General features: G+C 37.7%; 2 protein-coding genes across 5 annotated transcripts; both read right to left on the bottom strand.

The window, feature by feature from the left end:
- Positions 1 to 3868: 3868 nt before the first annotated feature.
- Positions 3869 to 7229, bottom strand: EIL3 (ETHYLENE-INSENSITIVE3-like 3). Of its 4 annotated transcripts, XM_086229318.1 has the most exons (3): positions 6862 to 7229; positions 4286 to 6090; positions 3869 to 4131 (listed from the first exon to the last, which is right to left on the bottom strand). In XM_086229318.1, exons 1-2 carry the CDS (start codon positions 6894 to 6896, stop codon positions 4317 to 4319), a joined length of 1809 nt encoding a protein of 602 aa, XP_086085444.1. In that variant the 5' UTR covers positions 6897 to 7229; the 3' UTR covers positions 3869 to 4131; positions 4286 to 4316. The 4 variants fall into 4 exon arrangements, with proteins under 4 accessions (XP_086085444.1, XP_086085443.1, XP_086085446.1 ...); XM_086229317.1 differs by lacking the exon at positions 3869 to 4131 and having other exon boundaries at positions 4190 to 6090; XM_086229320.1 differs by lacking the exon at positions 3869 to 4131 and having other exon boundaries at positions 4190 to 6166.
- A 3180-nt stretch (positions 7230 to 10409) lies between these two features.
- LOC147296077 (uncharacterized) lies at positions 10410 to 17996 on the bottom strand. Its single transcript, XM_086229687.1, is given in 8 exon segments — positions 10410 to 12953; positions 13132 to 15365; positions 15368 to 16094; positions 16268 to 16446; positions 16520 to 16882; positions 16980 to 17424; positions 17509 to 17708; positions 17795 to 17996. Coding segments are annotated over 8 exon segments (6894 nt in total).
- Between the last annotated feature and the right edge of the window lie 2854 nt (positions 17997 to 20850).

A 20850-nucleotide genomic window follows, 5' to 3' on the forward strand; every position in this document is an offset into this window, starting at 1 on the left:
ATCAATAATTGCTTTCTTCACCCACTCTATGGTCCCTAAATGATTGTAATATGTTGTATTTTCATGAGTTGGTTGGTGTTTTGTATTTTATTTAAAAAAAGTTTTAAAAAAATTTCTTGCTTATCTCATCTGCAATATAATTAGTGAAAAAAAAAAAAAAAACAGTTTTTGAAAAAAATACCAAACGCTCTCCTAGTTTTTTTTATATTTATTTATTTGGAAGGAGAAAGCAATCAAACTGAAATTTCTTCAACATTGTAGAGAAAAATATCTTAAACAACTTTCTAGTTGATTTAGTTATCCTTCAAAATGAAAATTTTTTTTTTGGCTTAGTATAGAAATTTATTAAGAATTTATTCAAAGTTGAAAAGATTTTGAAATGTAGATTAAAAACATAGTCCGGTAGGGTGTTGGACAATAGCAAGGTGCATGCAGTTCTACTTGTATGCTCAGACAGGCCCAAGCCCAGGCTTAGCCTCCGGCCTTTCCTTATAATTATGGGCTTAACCAGAACCCAATGTTGAGCCCAAACTACTGTTATATCAGGCCCATTATGCGACTTAGTCAGATGGCCCAGATCCTGTCACGGTTGGCCGAGATAGCCTTATAGTCATAGTCATGGTCGTTTTTCTTTGTTTGGCCAGATAAATAGCCCTTGTTGGATGGAGTTTTTGACTTTATATTTAAATTGTGTGCACATATTATAAAAAACTGGTTTTTAAATATAAGTGGTTTGGTCATATATTGAGAATGTGAATAAAGGGAGTAAATATGGTGTATATTCAGAATCACAGTAAACCGACAAAGCAGAACATATGTTATGCAGATGAAAACAGCCCTGAAATTTCAAAGAACTACCATTCCATCTCGTGCATGACAGAAGCTAGCATAGAATTTCTTACCATTTTGAAATTTTCTGATTCTGATCCTTGTCAATCAGTACTCATAAAATTAATCCCATCAATTAGAATACAAAGGAAAAGAAAAATCACAAGAGCACTGGCAGATAAATGTTCAAATTGAAAAGGGAACAGAGAGAGACATTTCCATGTAGCAATTTTTAATTTGTTATACCACTAAGGAAAACTACTATCTTGGATAACTACTAGAAACCCTTCCTATGAAACAGCCCTATGGCCTATACTGTCTGTATACCATTCTTCTTTTTCCATTTTTTTTTTCTTTTGGCCGGAGAAACCCCATCCTTGAAACCTCTAACATTTAGATTGAGCACATATATAGGGGCCACACACAGATCAGCTATCTTTAGGGACCAATAGGGTTGTTGTTATGGTGAAGAGGATCAGGCCCAGTTGGAACTTGCCTCTCTGAGTCTTCCAGAGTAAGAGCCTTGTGAACTCCATTCCCAAATCTGTCAAACTGGTCCATTTGAAGCCCCTTTTCACAACAAAAACAGGGGAAAAAGACGACACATTTAGAGAAAATAACAGAGACCCAACTCAATAAAGCACTTTGTAAAAGGGAAAAAAAAAAGTTAGAAATCATATGGGAGTGAAAAACAGAAAATGGGTATTGTGATTCTCTACAAGAAAACGCAAAAAAAGGGTTCTTAAAGAAATCAAAAGAAGCAAACTGTCAAAGTCGTTACCTGCTGTGTGACTGTGCTTTCTGCTACATGATCAGTTGTTCTTACTTGGAGACCTGCAAATGCCATTGGTAAAATACCTTGAGAGATGACACTCACAAAGAGAGAGGTGAGAGAGAGAGAAAGAGAGAGAGAGAGAGAGATGTGAGAGAGAAGACTTACGGGTACGAGAAGGTTGGACAAATGGTATTGAAGCCACCATTAGAATGACCATGAAGGTTGAAAACCCTGTGAGAGCTTTCCCATACCCCATTGTAATTTGTTGATCCCAGAAACCAGCCAGCTCACAGAGGGAGAGAGAGAGAGAGAGAGAGAGAGAGAGAGAGAGAGAGAGAGAGAGAGAGAGAGAGAGAGAGAGAGAGAGAGAGAGAGAGAGAGAAGGTGATGAAATGTACGTTGTGAAGAGTACAAGACCCCATTTTGAATAATTATAAGGGATGAGGATGACGACTGATATGTAATTTCGGAAAATTTTAGCTGAAATATCAAAATCACCCCTCAAGCAAAGATATTCTTCTATTCTTCCTCTTATTTGAGGTTGATGGAAATGGTTTCCAATCTCTGACCTCCAATGCTCTGCTAAAATCACAATTTCAAAGCAAGAACCAGGAAAAATGAACGAGGGCATAGCTGTCTTTACACTTGCGGGCAGGTTATGCACTGGCACTTTGGACTGTTCCTAGGCGATGAAGCCTCATGGGTGTGACGCGTGGCGGCAGCAACATCCTCGTACGGAAGGAAGCGGCGGCGTCCGACGTGAGAGGAGGGGATGCGACAAGTGGCGAGCAACGATTGGAGGACACGACACGTTTTAAGGAAGAGCCTGCCCGAGTCTGAGGGCTGTGTCTGCCTCAAACAACGTAGTAAAAGGAAAGGCAGTAAGTGACCTTTGTCCAATGATTTAACTGGGGCCCATGCGGATCACACTGGTTTCGTGTTGTTTGTCTTTCCTCTACATCCTTTTACAATTTTAACCTTATAACAATAATAATACCATCATTGATTGAAGATTTGAAGGACAAACACAACAGCATTATTTTAGTTGAGGAGGACATGTCTTTAAACAAGTTTAATGACTAACATTAATGTATTACAAAATCCATATCAAAATTTTAAACAAACTGTTTGAAAAGTTTCTTTCTCTATACCAAAATAGTAGGCAATGCCAGTTGGTTAAAGCCTTGAAGAGTTATATCAATCATAAGGCATACAGATGAGATACAAAACTTGTGACTGCCCTTCTCCAACACACAGAATCAAGATTCAAGATCTTCATTCATTTAAACCCTGAATTGGGTTCCCAACCAGCATTAGTTGGAAGCAAAATACAAAAACCTGCAATCACTTTGCATTGAGGATCAAGAGGGGGGATTTAACACCAATTACACAACTGCCCAAAAATCACCAACTTTGATGTCTCCTAAAAATCATTTGTTTAACCAACTATTAGTAGAATTCAAATAATTACACAGTAACAGAACTGTTGGTCAAAATCATTTGGAGGTAACCATGGGTCTTGGACACAGATCTGTTGGAAGACTTTGTTCTCATCTGATCAAGGGAATATAAAATTATAAGACAAAACACTACTGAGGGTGGAGTGGACTTCCCAATAATAATCTTCATCCTTTGTTTTGCGTCTTGGTCACACAACACTCCAACGCCCAAACCACTTAACAAAGGCAGATATATCATGCAAGAGATAACACAAGATCAGATCAGCCCGGATTAGTTATGGATTCATACTGCCCAAGCTCAAATCATCAAGCCAAAGGTACAACCGTCCAGGTCAGATTCATTTATCCCAGTCTCATAGTTTGTGTAGAATAGCCTACCCAACTATAATAAAACCAGGGAACTTCAAAACCATGTCTTTTTTTAGGTATGAGGTATTCAGCATGCAAATGTTTGATTTGGTTATCTTCTTTTGCTCCTAGTTCAATGGATGTTACTCATTCCTAATTTTTTATACCATTATTTATGGGGGAAAATGCCTCAATTAGGCTCAATTTGTTCTGACATGATACTACAACACATTCAAGTACCATTTCTACCTTACAATGAACAAATAATAATATAAAGACACCCATTTCATGAATATAATATATTTCCAAATACAATTGAAAATGAAAGTGAAGGAAAAACAAAAAGTCAGATGCAGTACTCATGCACATTTACACATATTGTTAAAGAAGAATAAGGAAAACTATAGACATCTATTATAGGTCTTGTCCAAAGAAACGAGAAAATTATCATAAAATTATCATAACTTTGTCATTTACCCAGTCTAACAAATTGACTCATTTACATGAACCCCACATTTCCATTCTTATTGAAGACAAGTGGAGGGAAACTATCACACAGAATGCCATCATTCTGTTCAATTTGATAGCAAAATGATGAGTTCTAAAAAAATAAAAATCACAACTTACAGTCTCGGAATACACTAATGATAAAACCCATATTATATGTCCAACAAACAGCAATGGCAGATGGGCAATGAATGCAACATTTTTTTTCAGTCCCTACATAAATATAAAATTAAAAAATAAGAATCTTTGATCAAATTATGAACACAAGGTAGCGCATATAAGAGAGCCGTTAAAATATAAGAATCTTAATCAAATTCTGAAGACAAGTTATAAATAAGGTAGCCTATAAGAGAGAAACATGACTTACAATCTAAGCTAGGTGACATCAATCTAACATGCTATGCCGCAAAGTATTCCATCATTTCATCAAGCGCAAGCTCTTCTTCGAATGAACCCATGCCGTCAACTGCAAAGTCCAATGGGCTGTTATAGAATTCAAAATTTGATGTCTGGCTATTGATTTGAGACACAAAGTGAGCATCAACGGTAATGTCTTGCTCAGTCTGAAATGTGTCTTCTACACAATATGGCAACTCTCCTCCGGTAATCTCATTTCCATTTCTATGTACTGTTGGTACATGGACTCCATCTGCTGGTCTAATCTGTGGTTCATTCATCACAATCTGAGACAACTGCCCATCATGACTGGGCTCAAATTCTGCTGATGGAATATAAGGGTTAAACGTATCTCCACGATGCATCTCAGCATTCTGCACCCCATGATAAAGCATGGGGGTTCCACCCACATGCATGCCCTGCGTCGAAATAACACTGTCTGAAGGTACAGCAGGATAGTAGTTAAACTGAGATGCTGGTAATTGTGCTTGTACATCAAGATCCTTCTCCAGCGGTCGTAAAGTTGTGATTATACCATTTTCCTGTTGATTTTCATGAATCTGGAATCCAATCATCTGTACATCAGTGTGGTTTATATCAGGCAAAGCATTTCTTGGTCCAACATGTAGAAGCTCATAGTGAGTTGGAGTTGATGCAGGAAGTTGATCAGCAGGGCTTGGTCTGACACGAGACCTTTTTCTCCTTGGTTGCTTTTCACCTTGCTCTTTATCTTGGATAAGATTAGGAATATTATTGCATAGGTTGGTTGATGGCTCTACATCCGTAAGCTGATTCCTCCTATCATCTTTGGATGAAACAGACCCTACACCATCATCAGTACCATCAACATCATATTCACTGTTACTACTAACAGCAGCTTGTTTTTCACCACGGCCACCTTGTGGCATCTCAGTTATGCCAGATGTGCCATTATCGCTACTAGGCTGCTGAATGAGGGATTCCTCTCGGGTTAGAACCCCCAACCAAATTGCACTCTCCTTTGCTGTCATCTTATCCTGTAAGCATTTTGACTGGCGGACATGCCTCCTTATTTTTGCAATATCAGGTGACATATGCTTTATCACACCTGTTAACACTCCAACTTTCCACATCTTCTTTAAGTCATGTGGCTTCTTATAAGGAGGACTCTGACCATGGGGTAGCCCTAATTTCACCCACCAATCTTCATTCCCTGTTGGCCACCAAGGTGGTGGAACTCCCTTTTCTAATGGATACTTCCTTTGAGGGGGGTCACAGTGTTGCATCAAAGATGACAATAGAGAACCAAGAGTTGCATCTTGCAGATCTTGGAGGATGCTCTGAAAATTCCCATTTCGACTATTTTCTGCATCACTCATGGCAAGACACTCTGCTTCATACTTGGCTATGGCTGCAGGCCCATTCTTATCAAACTTCACCTTTTCTTTCCACCAAGCTCTGATGTTATCAGAAGCACCGCTCACTGGCTTGCCCTTCTCAGGAATGATACCATACACAAATCCGCGAGCTTTACACACTTCCATCAGCTTCAACATATACTTGAGAATCCCATCTTGTGCTCTTGACATTTTCTTCCTTCGAGCCTGATCAGAGGTTTGCTTGGGCTTCTGCTTTTCCGCAGCTTGTTGAGCTTCAAGTTTCTGTCTTTCTTTGAGCCTTTTGAGTTTGATTTTATCCTTCCACATTCGCCTCTCCAGCTCTTCAGCTTCAATCTCTTCGTCACTGACATCTTTTTCTGCTATATTGTCACACCTTATGTCTTCTTCTATATCCGAACTGTCACCCAATAGGTCATCAAAAAATCAAAGGATGCTCCATTCAGTAAAATTGCAATAATCCACCTACTGTTTGGCTGCTGAGAAAATTGATGGGAATAAATTGAATCGAAGATTAATTCTTAGCAGTTGTGGTATTTTGGTACCCAAAATACACAACACTACCTTAACTAAGCCAATTGGTTGTATTAGGCTCAGTAAAGTGGACACTTTTGTTCTATAGCTTCAAACAACCAGCAACAAAATATGAAAAGCTTTTATTTTTATTTTTCTTTCCTACCCTTTCTCAGCAACCAAACAAAACTTGAGAATTGGTAACAATAAAATCCAATAATTCTCAGATATTTCTGCCAAACAAACCCATCTCTTTCTATGATGACCACACAATACCAGCCATTACCTATAACAATTCCTAAAAGGCTTAAGATTACAATAAATGACACTAATAGACACAATCCAAAGTCCCATATACTGAACATATAAACAAAACCCGCATCCCCAATTACCCATTACTGAAACGGTACAACACATTCTGATCAACAAGTTCATAAGAAGGATGATTTGAAAAGAAAAAAAAAAATTAAATTTCATTATTTTACACGGAATTTGTCTCAAAATACAATCAATTTGAAGAGACCCAGAACGAATTATTAAATTATTAGAAAAAAAATACAATTAATATAAAACCAGATAAAATTGAAGTACTGGGTATACACACAAAAAAAAAAAAAAAAACTTGAAGCTCGATTACCAAAATTTTTGAAATTCTTACCTAATATCAGGTCCAACCTCTTCAAAGTCACCCATCTAATCCTTAATTTGCATGCAAAGACTGCAACCCTAAAAGTGTGGGAATTTTCTTATTTTCTGCTATCAAATTCTCTCGCACCTCCTTTTTGGAGGAGAAGCTGACAATACAAGAGATAGTACGGTGAATCCGAATAAGGGAATTGAAAGCCAAAAAGGGCTTTGCTTGGAAATAAAAAAGGGCTGAAAATTCAAAGCAAAATGAAAATTAGAGAGAGAAAGAGATGCTACGCGAGTTGCTAGGCGGCCAGAATCAAAAGGTGTCACAAATGGATGAGAACACCTCTGAGTTGCCAATACCGAGGCCTGATCTCCTGCTTCGCGTCTATGAGACTATGACAATGGAATGGCCAATTTCTGCTTCTTTTGAAATTTAAGAGACTCTACAACCATTTTTGTTAATTTTACTAGACTCCCCTTTAGTTGTAGAAATATCACAAACACCCTAATTAAAATTGAAAATGATCTTGGCAGACAATTATATTTTTAATCTTCTGTTTTTATTTGGATCTTGTTATATTAGAACCCAATTCGGTTTGGTTAAAAAGTGTGTTTCTTACTTTCTTCCCAAAAGAATTACATAAAAATTAACTTGTATTTATTGGGAAACAACTAGATTATATAAATTTTGAGTGATACATTGTATATAAACATTTTAAATTTGACATATTATATACATTGTATCTAGACAGTTTTTTCTCTACATTATATATGTATAATAAAATAAAAATATATAATATTTTATGATTTTTCCAACTTCGCTCTTTTAAATCATTCCATCCCCAACTAATAATAAATTCTATAATTATCTAATTTATTTCCTACTTAGTCACGATGTACGTGTATTCTTGTTAGTACTTGGTGGTGGTGATTAAATTTATTCCTAAGAGACACACCACACCTCTTTAATCACTTTCACCATGTTGCAAATAATTGGACAACTATGCAAAAAGTCACAATGGTTGAACTCTTGCCCAATTTCAGCTCCAATAATCTCTTGGACTCCATGTTATTGCTACCCATTTTTTTCTTTCTAAAAAAAAAAAAGCCCAATGAATATATATTAGAATAATGCTTAGTGGATCTATTCGATCTCTATAGAAAGGGTAATGCCATACCTAAGTTTAAGCTTGGTGATGTGGTAAATCTTTATCATTATCTAAACGATTTGAACGGAGATAGAGAGGAGAGTCCAAGATAACTTTAGAATCAATAACGAAAGATAACTTTTAATTTGCTGAAGATTCGACTTTCCATTGCCACTAATAAAAAATTGGCTTCAATAGAATCAATACAACTTTATAGTTAATAAAAACATCTATGTTTATTTATTGTTTTATTTGATTTGCTGAATGTAGTCATCGAAGTGATCACCAATAGGTGGCTTACTATTGCTGATGACCGATTGGTTTTGGGTACTGAAAACCTAATGGGTATATTTTTTTAAGCCATTTAATCCAATTACCAGAATCATATGATAAAAGGTCACACGCCAGAACGCCACCAACCACAAGTGTCTATTATTTTGTTGCTTAATTAATTTCCTAGCTATGATCTATTGGAGGAACAAAAGTAATCAAATAGTACCCACTAAATAATGTCTCCAATGTAGAGATAGGATGCTACACTACCTGACTATCATGCTTTATTAATTAATTAAGGAACCAAACTTAAAATTAAAAGTCCACATTTTCTTAAGGAAGTGATATTTGCCAGCTGCTCACAAATCGAACTCAAACTGTATTGTCTTACAAATAGTACTTCTATTTTTCTCAAGGGTTAAATACAAAAATGGTTTACAAACTTTACAGTGAATCTCAATTTAGTCCATTAATTATAAAAAGTGTCAATTTACTCCACAAACTTTGCAAGTTGTATTAAACCAGTACAAATGTTAATTTTTATAAAAAAATTAACGGAATTGGTCATATAAAAATGTGATGAACGGACTAAAATGCCTTTGAAAATGTGGTCACTTGCTGTGCACATGACCAGTTTTCGTTAAATTTTTCAATGAAAGTTAATATTTGTACTGCTTTGCTACAACTTGAAAAATTCGTAAATCAAATTAACACTTTTTATAGTTAGTGACCAAATTGAGATTCACTATAAAGTTTGTGTACCATTTTTGTATTTAACATTTTTCTCGAAATAAAATTTAACTATTGATTTAATAATATTTATTTTCACATAAAGTAAAGAGATTTCAATTTCTAAAATTGTGAATCCTCTCCACAATAAAAAAAGAAAGAAAAAATCTACATATTGCAGACGGAATAAGATAAGTTGTTCATACAAAAGTAAACAACATCAAATTGGCTATGTACAACAGTGTTTAATGGCGGAGGGCAGTGTTTATTTATTAAAATATCATATAAATTTCTATTACACTATTCAACACTTCAACAACATAATACGTTAAATTATACAAGAGTATTATCCTATCAAGTATCAACAATATCAAATAATTCAAAATTTTATTTTATTTTAAATATGTATGGCATATATAGATGTCCTTGTAACTTTGTAAAGATAATGTCCATTTGATGATGGAATATATATTAATTTAGTGGTAGGAATATTTGATAATACAGGTTCATAGTTCATAGAATATATATTAATTTATAAATTTAGAAATAATGGAGATGGGGAAATTGCGAAGTTTACTAAGACAAATTAACAATGTGCTGAGTGCTGAGTGTTATTAATTAGCAACATTTTCGTAGATGATGATAATGACATTTGGATGAGAAAGTTGGGTGCATGTAAGTTAGCAACCAACATTAAAAGCTGTAAAACGAATAAATAACAATTGTGACATTGTTAATAGCTAGAATCATATTACATCTACAAGGCCATACGCTACCCGCCACAAAAATATCAATTTTCATACTTTAGTACTCTCTCCTAGTACAGTCCTAGGTTTCATTGGAAGACTAACATAATATAGGATTTAAATCTCAATAATGATAAATGAATGATCTCCAAGAACAAGGTACGAGGTACCAATACCATGATGAACAAATATTTTAAAACTGATAATTGTCTTATTACTTAGTAATACGTGGTATTCATTTTCATTCAAGATTACGAAAATCCCCATGTATAAGATTTTTGTAGATTTCTACAAAAATTTAATGTAAATTGTAAATGACTAAAACAATTTGTATGAATAGTAACTGGGCTCTTGTCACTGGCTAGATTAAAATTGTATGTGTTTACTAGTAGTAACTCATCAAACTTCATGCATGCTTTACTGAGAGTTGAGTCTCCTAATAACTAGCTCTGTCCACTGTTTGATTTATTATAGGAATTCAATGCGCACACACAAATACACACACCAAACTGCTAGATACATGCGTATATACATTTATTTGCATATAGAGACAGTATTTTTATAACTAATCTTTTTATTTCTATATAGGTAACTTATTCAAATTTCCAGCCAGACTTGTATATTACATGTAGGTAACAAAGGATTGCACCTTTTCATTCTATCAAAATATACCCTTTTTACCTTGACTTGATAATTTCTTCTTTCATGGCTAAGGAGAGAGCACTAAGACTACCTCCAGTCTCCACTATCACCCCTGGCATGGCTACTGCTCTACTCCCTACAAAACCACCTTCTCCAATTCTGATCTTTCCAAACTTGACTTTTCCTCCATCACCTTCATATATGTGTCCAAACAAGAGAGCTTCTCTTCCCACACACCCACCTCTCTCAATCTCCACCATTTCAGGATTCAGCAAAGCTCCCATGCTGTCTACATAAGCACCTTGGTCCAACTCAATTTCTGAACCCATAAGCTTCATCCACAGCACAAAGAAAATTGACCCACTTGTCATTTCCATGAAATAGTTCCCAACTAGAGTTCTAAAGGCCTGCCATGTAGTGTCCAAAAAGACCCCTGTGCTCCAAATGTGTATAGTTTCCCCTTCTTTCTTCTTTCCCACCAATAACCATTTAGCCACAACACAAGCTAATGCAGCCAAACAGCCTGAAGAAACCCAAAACAGAGGAAATAACCAAGGCAGAGGGAGCTTTTGAACATTCTTCAAGTAAAAAAGGCAGTTCAAAGGAGCAGAGATTACTAAACCCAGCAGGAAATGAGGTAGAACTGTTTGCTGTAAAGGTTGAGCAAAAGTGGCCCACAGAGTCTGATACAATGTTCTTTCCAGGGTCACTGCTTGTGCATCTTTTTTCTGCAATGCTGCTGCAATTGGACAACCAGACAGGTCTACTTTGACATCAGACTGCTCTATGAAGATCTTCCAAGCCTCTGGAAGGGGTTCACCGTTCCGCAAGTGCTGGCAAATCTCATAGATCAATGAACGACCGTGATCAATTGAAGCACTCTGGGAGCATGACGAAGCTCGGATAACATCCACTTCATGGCATTGAACAAAAGGATTAAAGTTCAGCTGCTCTGATTCTTCTGCAGATAGATTGTGGTTGATTTTAATCTCTCCAACATCAATATATGGGAACTCAGCCTCATTCCATGGTTTGGTGCAGTCAAGTGCAATGTCACGGTTGGTTTCATCATGTGGAACTGGACGAACCTGTAACTGGAAAACATAACGAACTCCGGATTGGGAATTGACGCAGTCTTGGAAATCTTTAGCAAGGAAAAGTAGAGGTCGAGTATCCTTATCATCCCTAGGAATTGCACCTGTATCAGGTGGAAGAATTCCAATTGGCTCTACCATGCCAGAATCCTCACTAATATTCTCATCAGCAGGCCTTAACTTGAACTTCACATACATTTCCTGTCCATCTGTAAACCGGAACAGTCTGCAGATGTTTGAGTAGTAATGCATGTCAGTGTATGAGTTTGCATTGCGTAGGGAAGTCCACACTGCATCACGCACATGCGGGGCTCGCTTGACATACTCCTCCCTTGCAGCAAGCCCACACACTAGCCATGTTGCAAAATCTGCAATTGTGCGGGCATAGAATGCCTTTCCTGTTTTCAGTGTCAGGTCAAGGAGTGCAGAGTCACTGGTTTCATCTTGAAGTATTCTTATGGCTGCACCGCGTGCATCAATCCTTGCATCATCATCCGCGCTCAAGCTGTTGCTGTGCCGGATTATGACAGGGTAGCTCTTTCCAGGGCAGAAGATCTTGTGATCAGGTAAGCCTTTAATGTTGTCATAAATCTTTAAGCATCCCTTCCCACTAACACCAATTCGATGGAAATATCTTGACTTAACCTTCAGAGTTGTGGCAGCCAAATTTGCAGCAAGATTCCCAACTATTTTCTTGTATTTCATGTCCATCTCTTCTATTCGACCATCCAACGAATGCATGGTGTTCTTGATCATGATTGGAGTTTGAGACCCAATGTAAACACCACCAGCTTGGAGCACTGAGCTCACTGGTGCAACTGAAAGTGCACCAAGAATAACATCTTTCTGAATAACTGAACCAGGAAGGACTACACTTTCACTTCCAACTACTGAATTGTCCTGCACCTCAATTTTCCCACTGACAAATCCGCTGGAGGAATAAAACCCAGCAACAATCCGACTGAAATCACCAAGATGGACACCGGAACCAAGTGAAATCAATTTCGGGTCTGAAATTGGATTGATGGCCCTAATAGAACAATGTTTCCCAACCTTGGCACCCAGAAGGCGCAAGTACATGCAGAAGGCTTCTGTTCCAGACAGGAGCTTAGCAAATCTGAGGTGGCAGGCAATGGTGATTCTATGACAAAGCCAAGTTCTGAAATGGGATGGCTTTGTCTCTTGTCTAGAAACAAGATGGGTCAAAGCACAAGTGAGGAAGCTGAGTACCAGGCCATAAGCTAAGTAAGCAAAGGCTATTGAGATGGATACATAGATTATGTTTGATGGGGCATTAGAGAACATGGTGGCATATGCTATGATGGTGTAAGGTATCCAGTGAAAGGCCCCAAATATGCAGAAAAAAGCAAATTGTTGAGGGGAAGGAAACTTTTGAGACAGCCAAATGTAGAGTAAGTAGACAATAGAAGCTGAGAGAGTACTGAGGAACCCAACTATGTAGATGCCTATGAACTGGTAAACGGCCTCTGTTTGAATTTCCCATGTAACATTTGGCAGCATTGCACCCTGAAATCGTGTAAAAAAAATTGAGATGAGATCAGTTTCTAATTTTGATTGCATGAAAAAGCATTTAAAAATTGATAAAAAGAAAATACATGACAGTGCCATATGGCAAAATATTTATAATCCGTATGGCACTTACATTCTGAAGACTTTTAGCCATGCCAGCAGATTTGCCTCCACTTTTTTGCAAGGCCATTATCTCCATCTCTTCTCCCAAAACAGTTCCTTTTTGGACAACAGCATAAGGGCCAACTGATGAATTTTGGCCAATTCTTATTGGGAGGAAGCTCAAGACTCCATTCTTCACTTCATGACTTTGGATCAAAGCCCCTTCTGCAATCACAGCTCCATCTCCAATAGAAACCAGAGATGGGTCTGTTATGTCAACTGTGTCAAGCAAAACTGAGGATCCAATCCTAGCTCCAAGCATCTCAAACCAATACTTGAGGAACACTGTTCCCCTCAGATGCTCTGCCAAAACTTTAGAAGCAACTTCATGGGCCCTGTAAAGAGCCCACCACTTAACGAAATCCACTGACCAGATAGAAACTTCAGGGTTCAGGGCATAGTTTGGTTTTAAGAAAGAATTCCCCAAGAAAGCAATTGAAATACAGGTAGAAAGTATGCAAAAGATCCAAGCAAGGGGAGCAAAAGTCAGAAGAATCAAATAGTTGAGGTAGGGAAGTCCTTCTACCAGTGGATGGGTGGCTGAGACACAACTCACAAAAGCGGACACTGATAAATATGCAGGAATGGACAGCATGAGAGTAACATAAACAAGAGCCAGAAATTGGAATAACCAGATTACCAAGTGAGGAGAATCGTGAATTTCCATCACAAAGTCAGCAGAATCAGTCTCAGTCTCAGGTTGTGGAGCACAGGATGGAGTTGTTAACGGTTGAGGTTGAGAATTCATTACAAGATTCTCCGAGAAGCTTGCCAAGTCTGCAATGCAGGTTGCAGTGAAAATATCCACAGCTCCTACTGGCACGCCAAGAAAGTCGGAAAGTTTTTGCGCTGCTCTGACCACACCAATTGAGTCAATGCCATAAGACACTAGACTTTCAGTGTCAGAGATTTTGTTGATTGAAATACCAGTCTGCTCGGAAACTAGCTGTTTCAAGAAGTCTACAATTTTTTTATTACTTATCTTGGGGCTTGGTGGTGGAGTACTTCTCACAAGATTAGGACGAGGGGTTTTCCCCTCCTTGCATGTTCCTGTAGTGAAGGACCGAAGCAGTGTTCTCTTTGTTAAAAGTGGTTCGGGTACAACATTCAATGTTCCATCAGTAAATTGTTGGAGGCATTCAAATCTTTTGATTTTTCCGGATGTTGTTTTACTAATGGTTTTCGGCCTGATCATCTTGACAGAAACAATACTGACCCCGTGTTCTTCTGCAACACAAGCTTGAATTTGTTCAACTACATCCTTGCCAACAGGTTTACCGTCCCTGACCTCCGCAATTACAACCAAACCAACCTGGTCAGAGCTGTCTGGAACTGAAATCCCTTTTGTTGATAGGATTTCCACCGGAACAGGAATGACAGCACAACAACCAGGGCGTACAAGTTCTGATGCACTCTCCACTGTCTTCTCTACATCTGCTGAGTAAATGTTCCTTCCTGCTACAATGATAAGATCCTTGATTCTTCCAGTGATGAAAAGTTTTCTGTCAATTACTTGTCCCAAGTCCCCAGTGCTAGTGTAGTTACGCCCAGGATGGTCTGGAAGCTTGTTTCTGTAAGTTTTCTAGCTTAGTTCTTCCCTTCCCCAGTACCCAATTCCAGCACTGGGACTACTAATCCAGATCTCTCCTTCCTTTCCAGCTTCTTTGAGCTCCTCACCACTCTCTGGATCAACAATTCTAATGTCAACATCTTCATCATCTGGATTCACATATCCACAGCAAACTCTTCCTTTCCAATCTACCATGATAGGCTTCCCCTCACCATATGCACAACTGACAAACACACAATTTTCTGCCAAGCCATAGCCAGGTGCCATCACCTCTTGAGATAAGCTGAAAGGACGAGTGAGCTCAACAAATCTTTTCAGAGTTTTCTGCCTAACTGGTTCAGCAGCAACCATGAGGAAAGTCATGGAAGAAAGGTCAAATTTCCTATTCTTGTCAGACTCCAGCCTTCGAACTACTAGCTCAAAGGCAAAATTGGGGCCAGCACTGTGAGTAGCCTGATATTTGCTCATGATTTGGAGCCACAATAATGGGTTCCTGATGAATGTCAATGGAGAAAATAGAACTGCAGTTCCACCACTTACAAGAGCTGTGAAAAGTCCTCCGATCAGCCCCATGTCATGGTACTGAGGAAGCCAGCTTACAAGAACTGTCTTTGAGGTGCTCTTGTATCTCTTCGCATCAACTTCACATTATGAGAGAGCCCACCATGAGTTATCATGACTCCTTTAGCATCACCAGTCGAACCAGATGTGAATTGCAGAAAACATACATCACCTGGCTGTGGTTCAAATTCATCCACTGTACCTTCCACAACTATGTTCTTGGAATTCTTAATCCAAGAATCTGTATGTAACCAAGGGAGATTGGGCCACCGAGCTGTGGATTTCTGATTTTTACCTGTCAATGAGATCATATTTTTAACTGAACCTGCCTGGACTGCCCAGTGATAACTAATGGTAGATAGAATTGCCACTGCACCACATGATTTAGCAATGTTTTCAATCTTCAAAAGTGCTTGACCACCTCTTTGTAAAGGATCTGGAGGAAGAACTGGGACCGGCAAGATGTTAGCTCTTAAGCATCCAAAGAAGGCATCTATGAAGTCCAGACCCGGGACATGGACCAGGAGAACCCTGTCGCCAGGCTTGATTACAGGTTTCCGGCATGTCAAGAGCTTTTGAGCAATGCAAGAAGCATTGGCATGAAGTTCTGCGTAAGTCCTCTGGCTCACCACTGCCCCTTCTTCACTTATCCAAGTATAGAGCGTCTTATTTTGAGTGACTCTATGAGCTCCCCAGTGCTTCAGATAGCCATCAAGGGAAGAAAGATTAGGGAACTCCACTCCTGGTAATTCAGCCATGTTTTTGGGGATTCTTTCCGACTCTTGTTGCAAGGCAAACAAACTCTGCAAAGAGACATGTTTATATTATGTACAGAGTAAAGGTTTTTTCATTACCTTTGAATGTTCAAATCAGTCGATTTTAACCAAGTAGTTTATCAAATTCAGTACATTTTTTTTTTGGCTTGTCAAATTCATTACCTGGATGTCAAATTCAATACTTTAAAATGCTGGGTTACCTTAGCATAAGGAAATTTTGGCAAAGAATTGTCACTTGCAAAGTGCTTGCAGACTAAAGCCATAGCATATGATGAATTTCTCTCTGTAAGCTCAAAAGCCATGAGCCCACCTACATAGTAAGTGTTCCTTAGGCCTTGAAGTTCAGATTCCAATTTCTCATAAAATCCACCCATCATCTCTGCATTGAAACATTTAAATTAGTATCCCTAATTGGCAGGGATAAATGGTGGAAAAGCAAATCATTCACATACCTTGGCTACCAACATGAGGAAAATATTTAAATCGTCGTTGGAGAACCACCTCTTTAACTTCTCCCCCTATAAGTTTAGCAGCGTCGATTGCAAGCTTTGTCACAGTTGGTCCGGTAATATTGGAAGAATTTCCATAAGACCAGAATAAGAAAATATCCGTGTCATCATAAAATCTCTGCATTGCAACCGGATGTCCAATTGTTGCAGGATTGCTCATATATTCATCAAAGTAATAGAAACCTTTTGGGATATGTTCTATCCCTTTAACCTTTAAAACAGTTGTGTAGTAGTCAATTGTCTGTACTTTACTGAACAACTCCTTTTCAACAACACCCATATCCATTACTTCAGTTTCATGTTCTGCTACAAAAATTCATAGTTAAGCATCCATGACAAAATAGAATAATAATAATAATAATTTAATAATAAAATAAAAAAGGGGAGGGAGTAATAAACAAACCAGTAGAATCTGAAGGTAGTGATCTGTAAGTTCTTCCATTTTTCAAAGGAAAGGAACCCGAGATGATGATCTTATCAAATTCCATAATTTGGACTTCTCCATCACAACTTTTCACATCAACCCTAACACAAGTAGAATTGCGCTTGACTGCCAACACTTCAGTGTTGCAGTGAACTATCGGGAGTGATTTACCGATTTTCTTCCAAAGATTTGTGTATCCACCTTTGAAACGGCGAATTTTTCCAGCCATAGAAGTTCGTATGAACTCATGAATGTAGGCATAAGGCATGTCTTGAATATACCCATAACCAGAAGCAGTGTATCCATAAGCCACAGATTTGGGAACAGAACTAAATCCATGACGTTCAAGATATGCAGGAGTTAAGTCTGAAGCAAATTCACTGAGAGCATGGACCCCAATTCGACCTGAAGTCACTGCCTTATCCTATCAATGGTAAAATGGAGATATAAATATTGCCAAGTTGAGAAATCAAGAAATAATAAAAGGTTTATAAGAATAGGAACTAACCTGGAGTTCTAAGGTCAGAGAGATCACAGATACATAATCATCTGCAACTTTTATATCTTGATACTTGCCTGTACTGTCAATGAGAGCCAGCTTGTGGGAGTCCATTTCTTCTAGTTCAGACCCAGTCTCCTTTGCCAAGTGAAAGATGACAGGGGCACTGTTTGCAGCAAGAACTTGACCACCCAGATCGTAAATTTCCCCTGTACAGGTAGTATATATGTAGTCAAAAATCATAATCAATAGAATAAAAAAGCAGGCATAGAAGACACCTTTTTATATTTCTTACCTTCAATCTCGACTGATTCACACATGCCACCAACAGTATGGTACTTTTCTATCACAGTCACATTGCTGTAACCGAGCTTCACTAGTGCATAAGCAGCTGATAAACCACTTGGACCAGCACCTACTATCCCAATTCTTGTGTTCACAGGCAGGCATGGATGCAGCTTGGAAAATTGATCCTCTATCGTTTTTCCTGGGTCCATCTTCTTTTTCGTTCAGGCCTTCAGGCAGTGCCTAATGAGATCAAATAACAAACTGAGTTCTACTCCATTCTAGTTCAAACTCCTAGTTATTGGAAACCCTACACAAGGGTATACATAAATAGTATAAGGTTAACACTAGTGATACACCTAAATTTACGGTTCTAAGAATCAAACTCTTGCATGCCTTCTTGTCTATTATTATAAGAAAACAAGGGCATTTATGCAAATATGCAGTCAGGACAATGAGAACAACAAAGATCACAAACCGTAGTGTGTCTTATTGTCTGTTATTATAAGAAAACAAGGGCATTTACGCAAATATCTAGTCAGGACAATGAGAACAACAAGAAATCAGAAACTGATGTTGGAAAAACCCTGACATTTACCAATGAAGCTCCAAATGATTAGCAGGCTGACATTAGAGTAATGCACATATTCATACTTTTTATAATTCTTACAAGATTTCATATGCAGATAATCCTCTGATATAGATAGGCAGCAAATGATTAAAAATCATCCTTCTTACATCATTTATCATTTCACAAAGAATAAAGAATTACATTCAACTAGTTGGTCTTTACCTTCTGTCCAAAAAATATGTACAGAAGCCAGAAAAAGGGCAAAATTCAAGGTGCAACTCACAAGAATTATCATTCTTGTATCATTAACTAATTCACAAAAAACCAAAATGCACATTTAGCTACCTCTGTCTCTACGGAAAAATCCAACTAAGAGCCATAAATCAGCTCCAGAAGGCATGTTCCTCACAAATTTTATTTGCCGATATGTTGTTCACAAATACAGACAACAGTCGCTTACTAGAATCATCATTTAAGGAAAAGAACACATTACAACATCAAGGCCAAGAAAGATGTGTAATAGACTGAAAGTGGTTTAAAGACAATTTCATAAGACTGATTTTCTCTGCATATATAGCAACAATGTAGGCATAAAGGCCTCCATATGCTGAAGCAAGTCATGAGGATCCAACTATGTGGGAGAAAAAGACTAAAGAGACTAACAAAAACATACCTTGGGGGAAATGCAAAGATTGTAGAATATTTTACACCTTTCAAAGGCGGCTTGATGAACTCAGTATGCTCTTTAAAATAGTCCCTGCAACGCCATCATCACCTTAAGTTCATAAAACAAACATGGAAGGCATATGGAAAGAAAGTACAGAACTTTACCCACCCATTTAACATCATAAAAGTTTTGTACACTCTCATTCAGCAGAGCCAACACATTACACTCTACTTCTTTAGCTGGTCTTCGCTCTTTTAGACCAAAGATCAAATATTTCAAAGACATGAATTTGCACTCCTCCCCCACACCCACCTACACGTTCTATATACCATGCAACCTCTGTCTTTAATCTCAATACCCTCTTCCAAAATTACCAGACGTGTAAAAGATATATAGCTGGTCATTGAGCACCATGTAAAGGACTAACCTTAGAGCTGAAATGGGCAAGAGGGGTTGTTCCAAATGGATGCCAAATGGCATATAACAATGGTAAAAATGCGTCAGAGAAGCCGTTCTTCCACACACAAAAGAAGTAGTTGCTGATCTCATTTCGCTCAATTAATTCTGATATTTAAAACTACCCAGGTGCCTGTTCCCTCCAACAACAACAAGACAAAATCCCAACTTTTCCTTTGCTTCCGAAAGCACCACCTTCCTTGGATACTCCGAGAATTACGATATTCCCACTTTATATTGAAAACGTCGGCCACGTGTCCAATAAGTAATGCATACAAAAATTCTCAGAGTGAGGGAGATATGGATTAAAGAAAAAAAAGAACAAAGTAAAAAAAGGATATGCTTAGCACAGGGATCTATGGGGTATGTTCGAATATGTAATGGAATGGAACTTGGATTTCGAAGAAACAATCTGTCAAATGATGGCGGATATAGCAAACCCATTAAACGTTTTTTATTTATTTGTTTTTATGTTGTTTTCTTTGTTCCTGTTATCTAAATTGCGCATTGCGCAAGGGCGATTGTGGCGGTTAGTGTAAGGTTTCGACCGTTAAATACCGTTATAATAGCTACCAAGCCATTTAAATCAATTTGAAAAGTATAATTTTCTTTTAGGAATATATATGAAATTGCGTATCCAATAATTTGGCATAGATTTTTTTGTTAAATATAAGACCTTTGTAGTGCAAATGACTTTACAAAATAATGTTGAAATATCAACAAGTCAAATATGAGATGATGTCAACATATGTTATTTCTTATTAATTATGATTTATGACCAATTATTATTTATCAAACTTCTTGCTGTGTAATTTCTTTTTGTAATAGAATTGGTTAATTTGTATTCACATATTTTTAATTTGGTTGCATTATCATATTGCATTCATACTATGAGAGGGTATTTCACATGAAGTAAAATGACATCTCAAAGTAAATGTTATAAAATGACATTAACTAATATAAAAACTGTGAACTACTCAAAGTCTCAAACACAACACAACAAAATGAATACAAATATGATATTTCCGATGACTGGTTTTTAAGAAATTTAGGCATTTATCCCAAAATCAATTGATAATGAGAAGAGTAGTCCAAACCGTTATAAGCCACTAGTAAGGCGCTCACATCTTCAATGTGAGATTTCTCTTAACACGCCTCCGCATGTGTGACGTCATTTAAGCCTAACACATGGACAATTTATATTGGGTGACATGAGAGCACGTGAGAGCACGTGTGGCTATTAGGCGCATTACGTGGATAACCTGCTCTGATACCATGAAGAAATCTAGGTATCCATCCCAAAACCAATTGGCAATGGGAGAGTAGTCCAAATCCTTATAAGCTACTAGTAAAGCCCTCATATCTTCAATGT

The sequence above is a fragment of the Dryas octopetala genome, chromosome 1, assembly GCF_963921425.1.
Source record: "Dryas octopetala chromosome 1, drDryOcto1.1, whole genome shotgun sequence".
NCBI lineage: Eukaryota > Viridiplantae > Streptophyta > Magnoliopsida > Rosales > Rosaceae > Dryas > Dryas octopetala.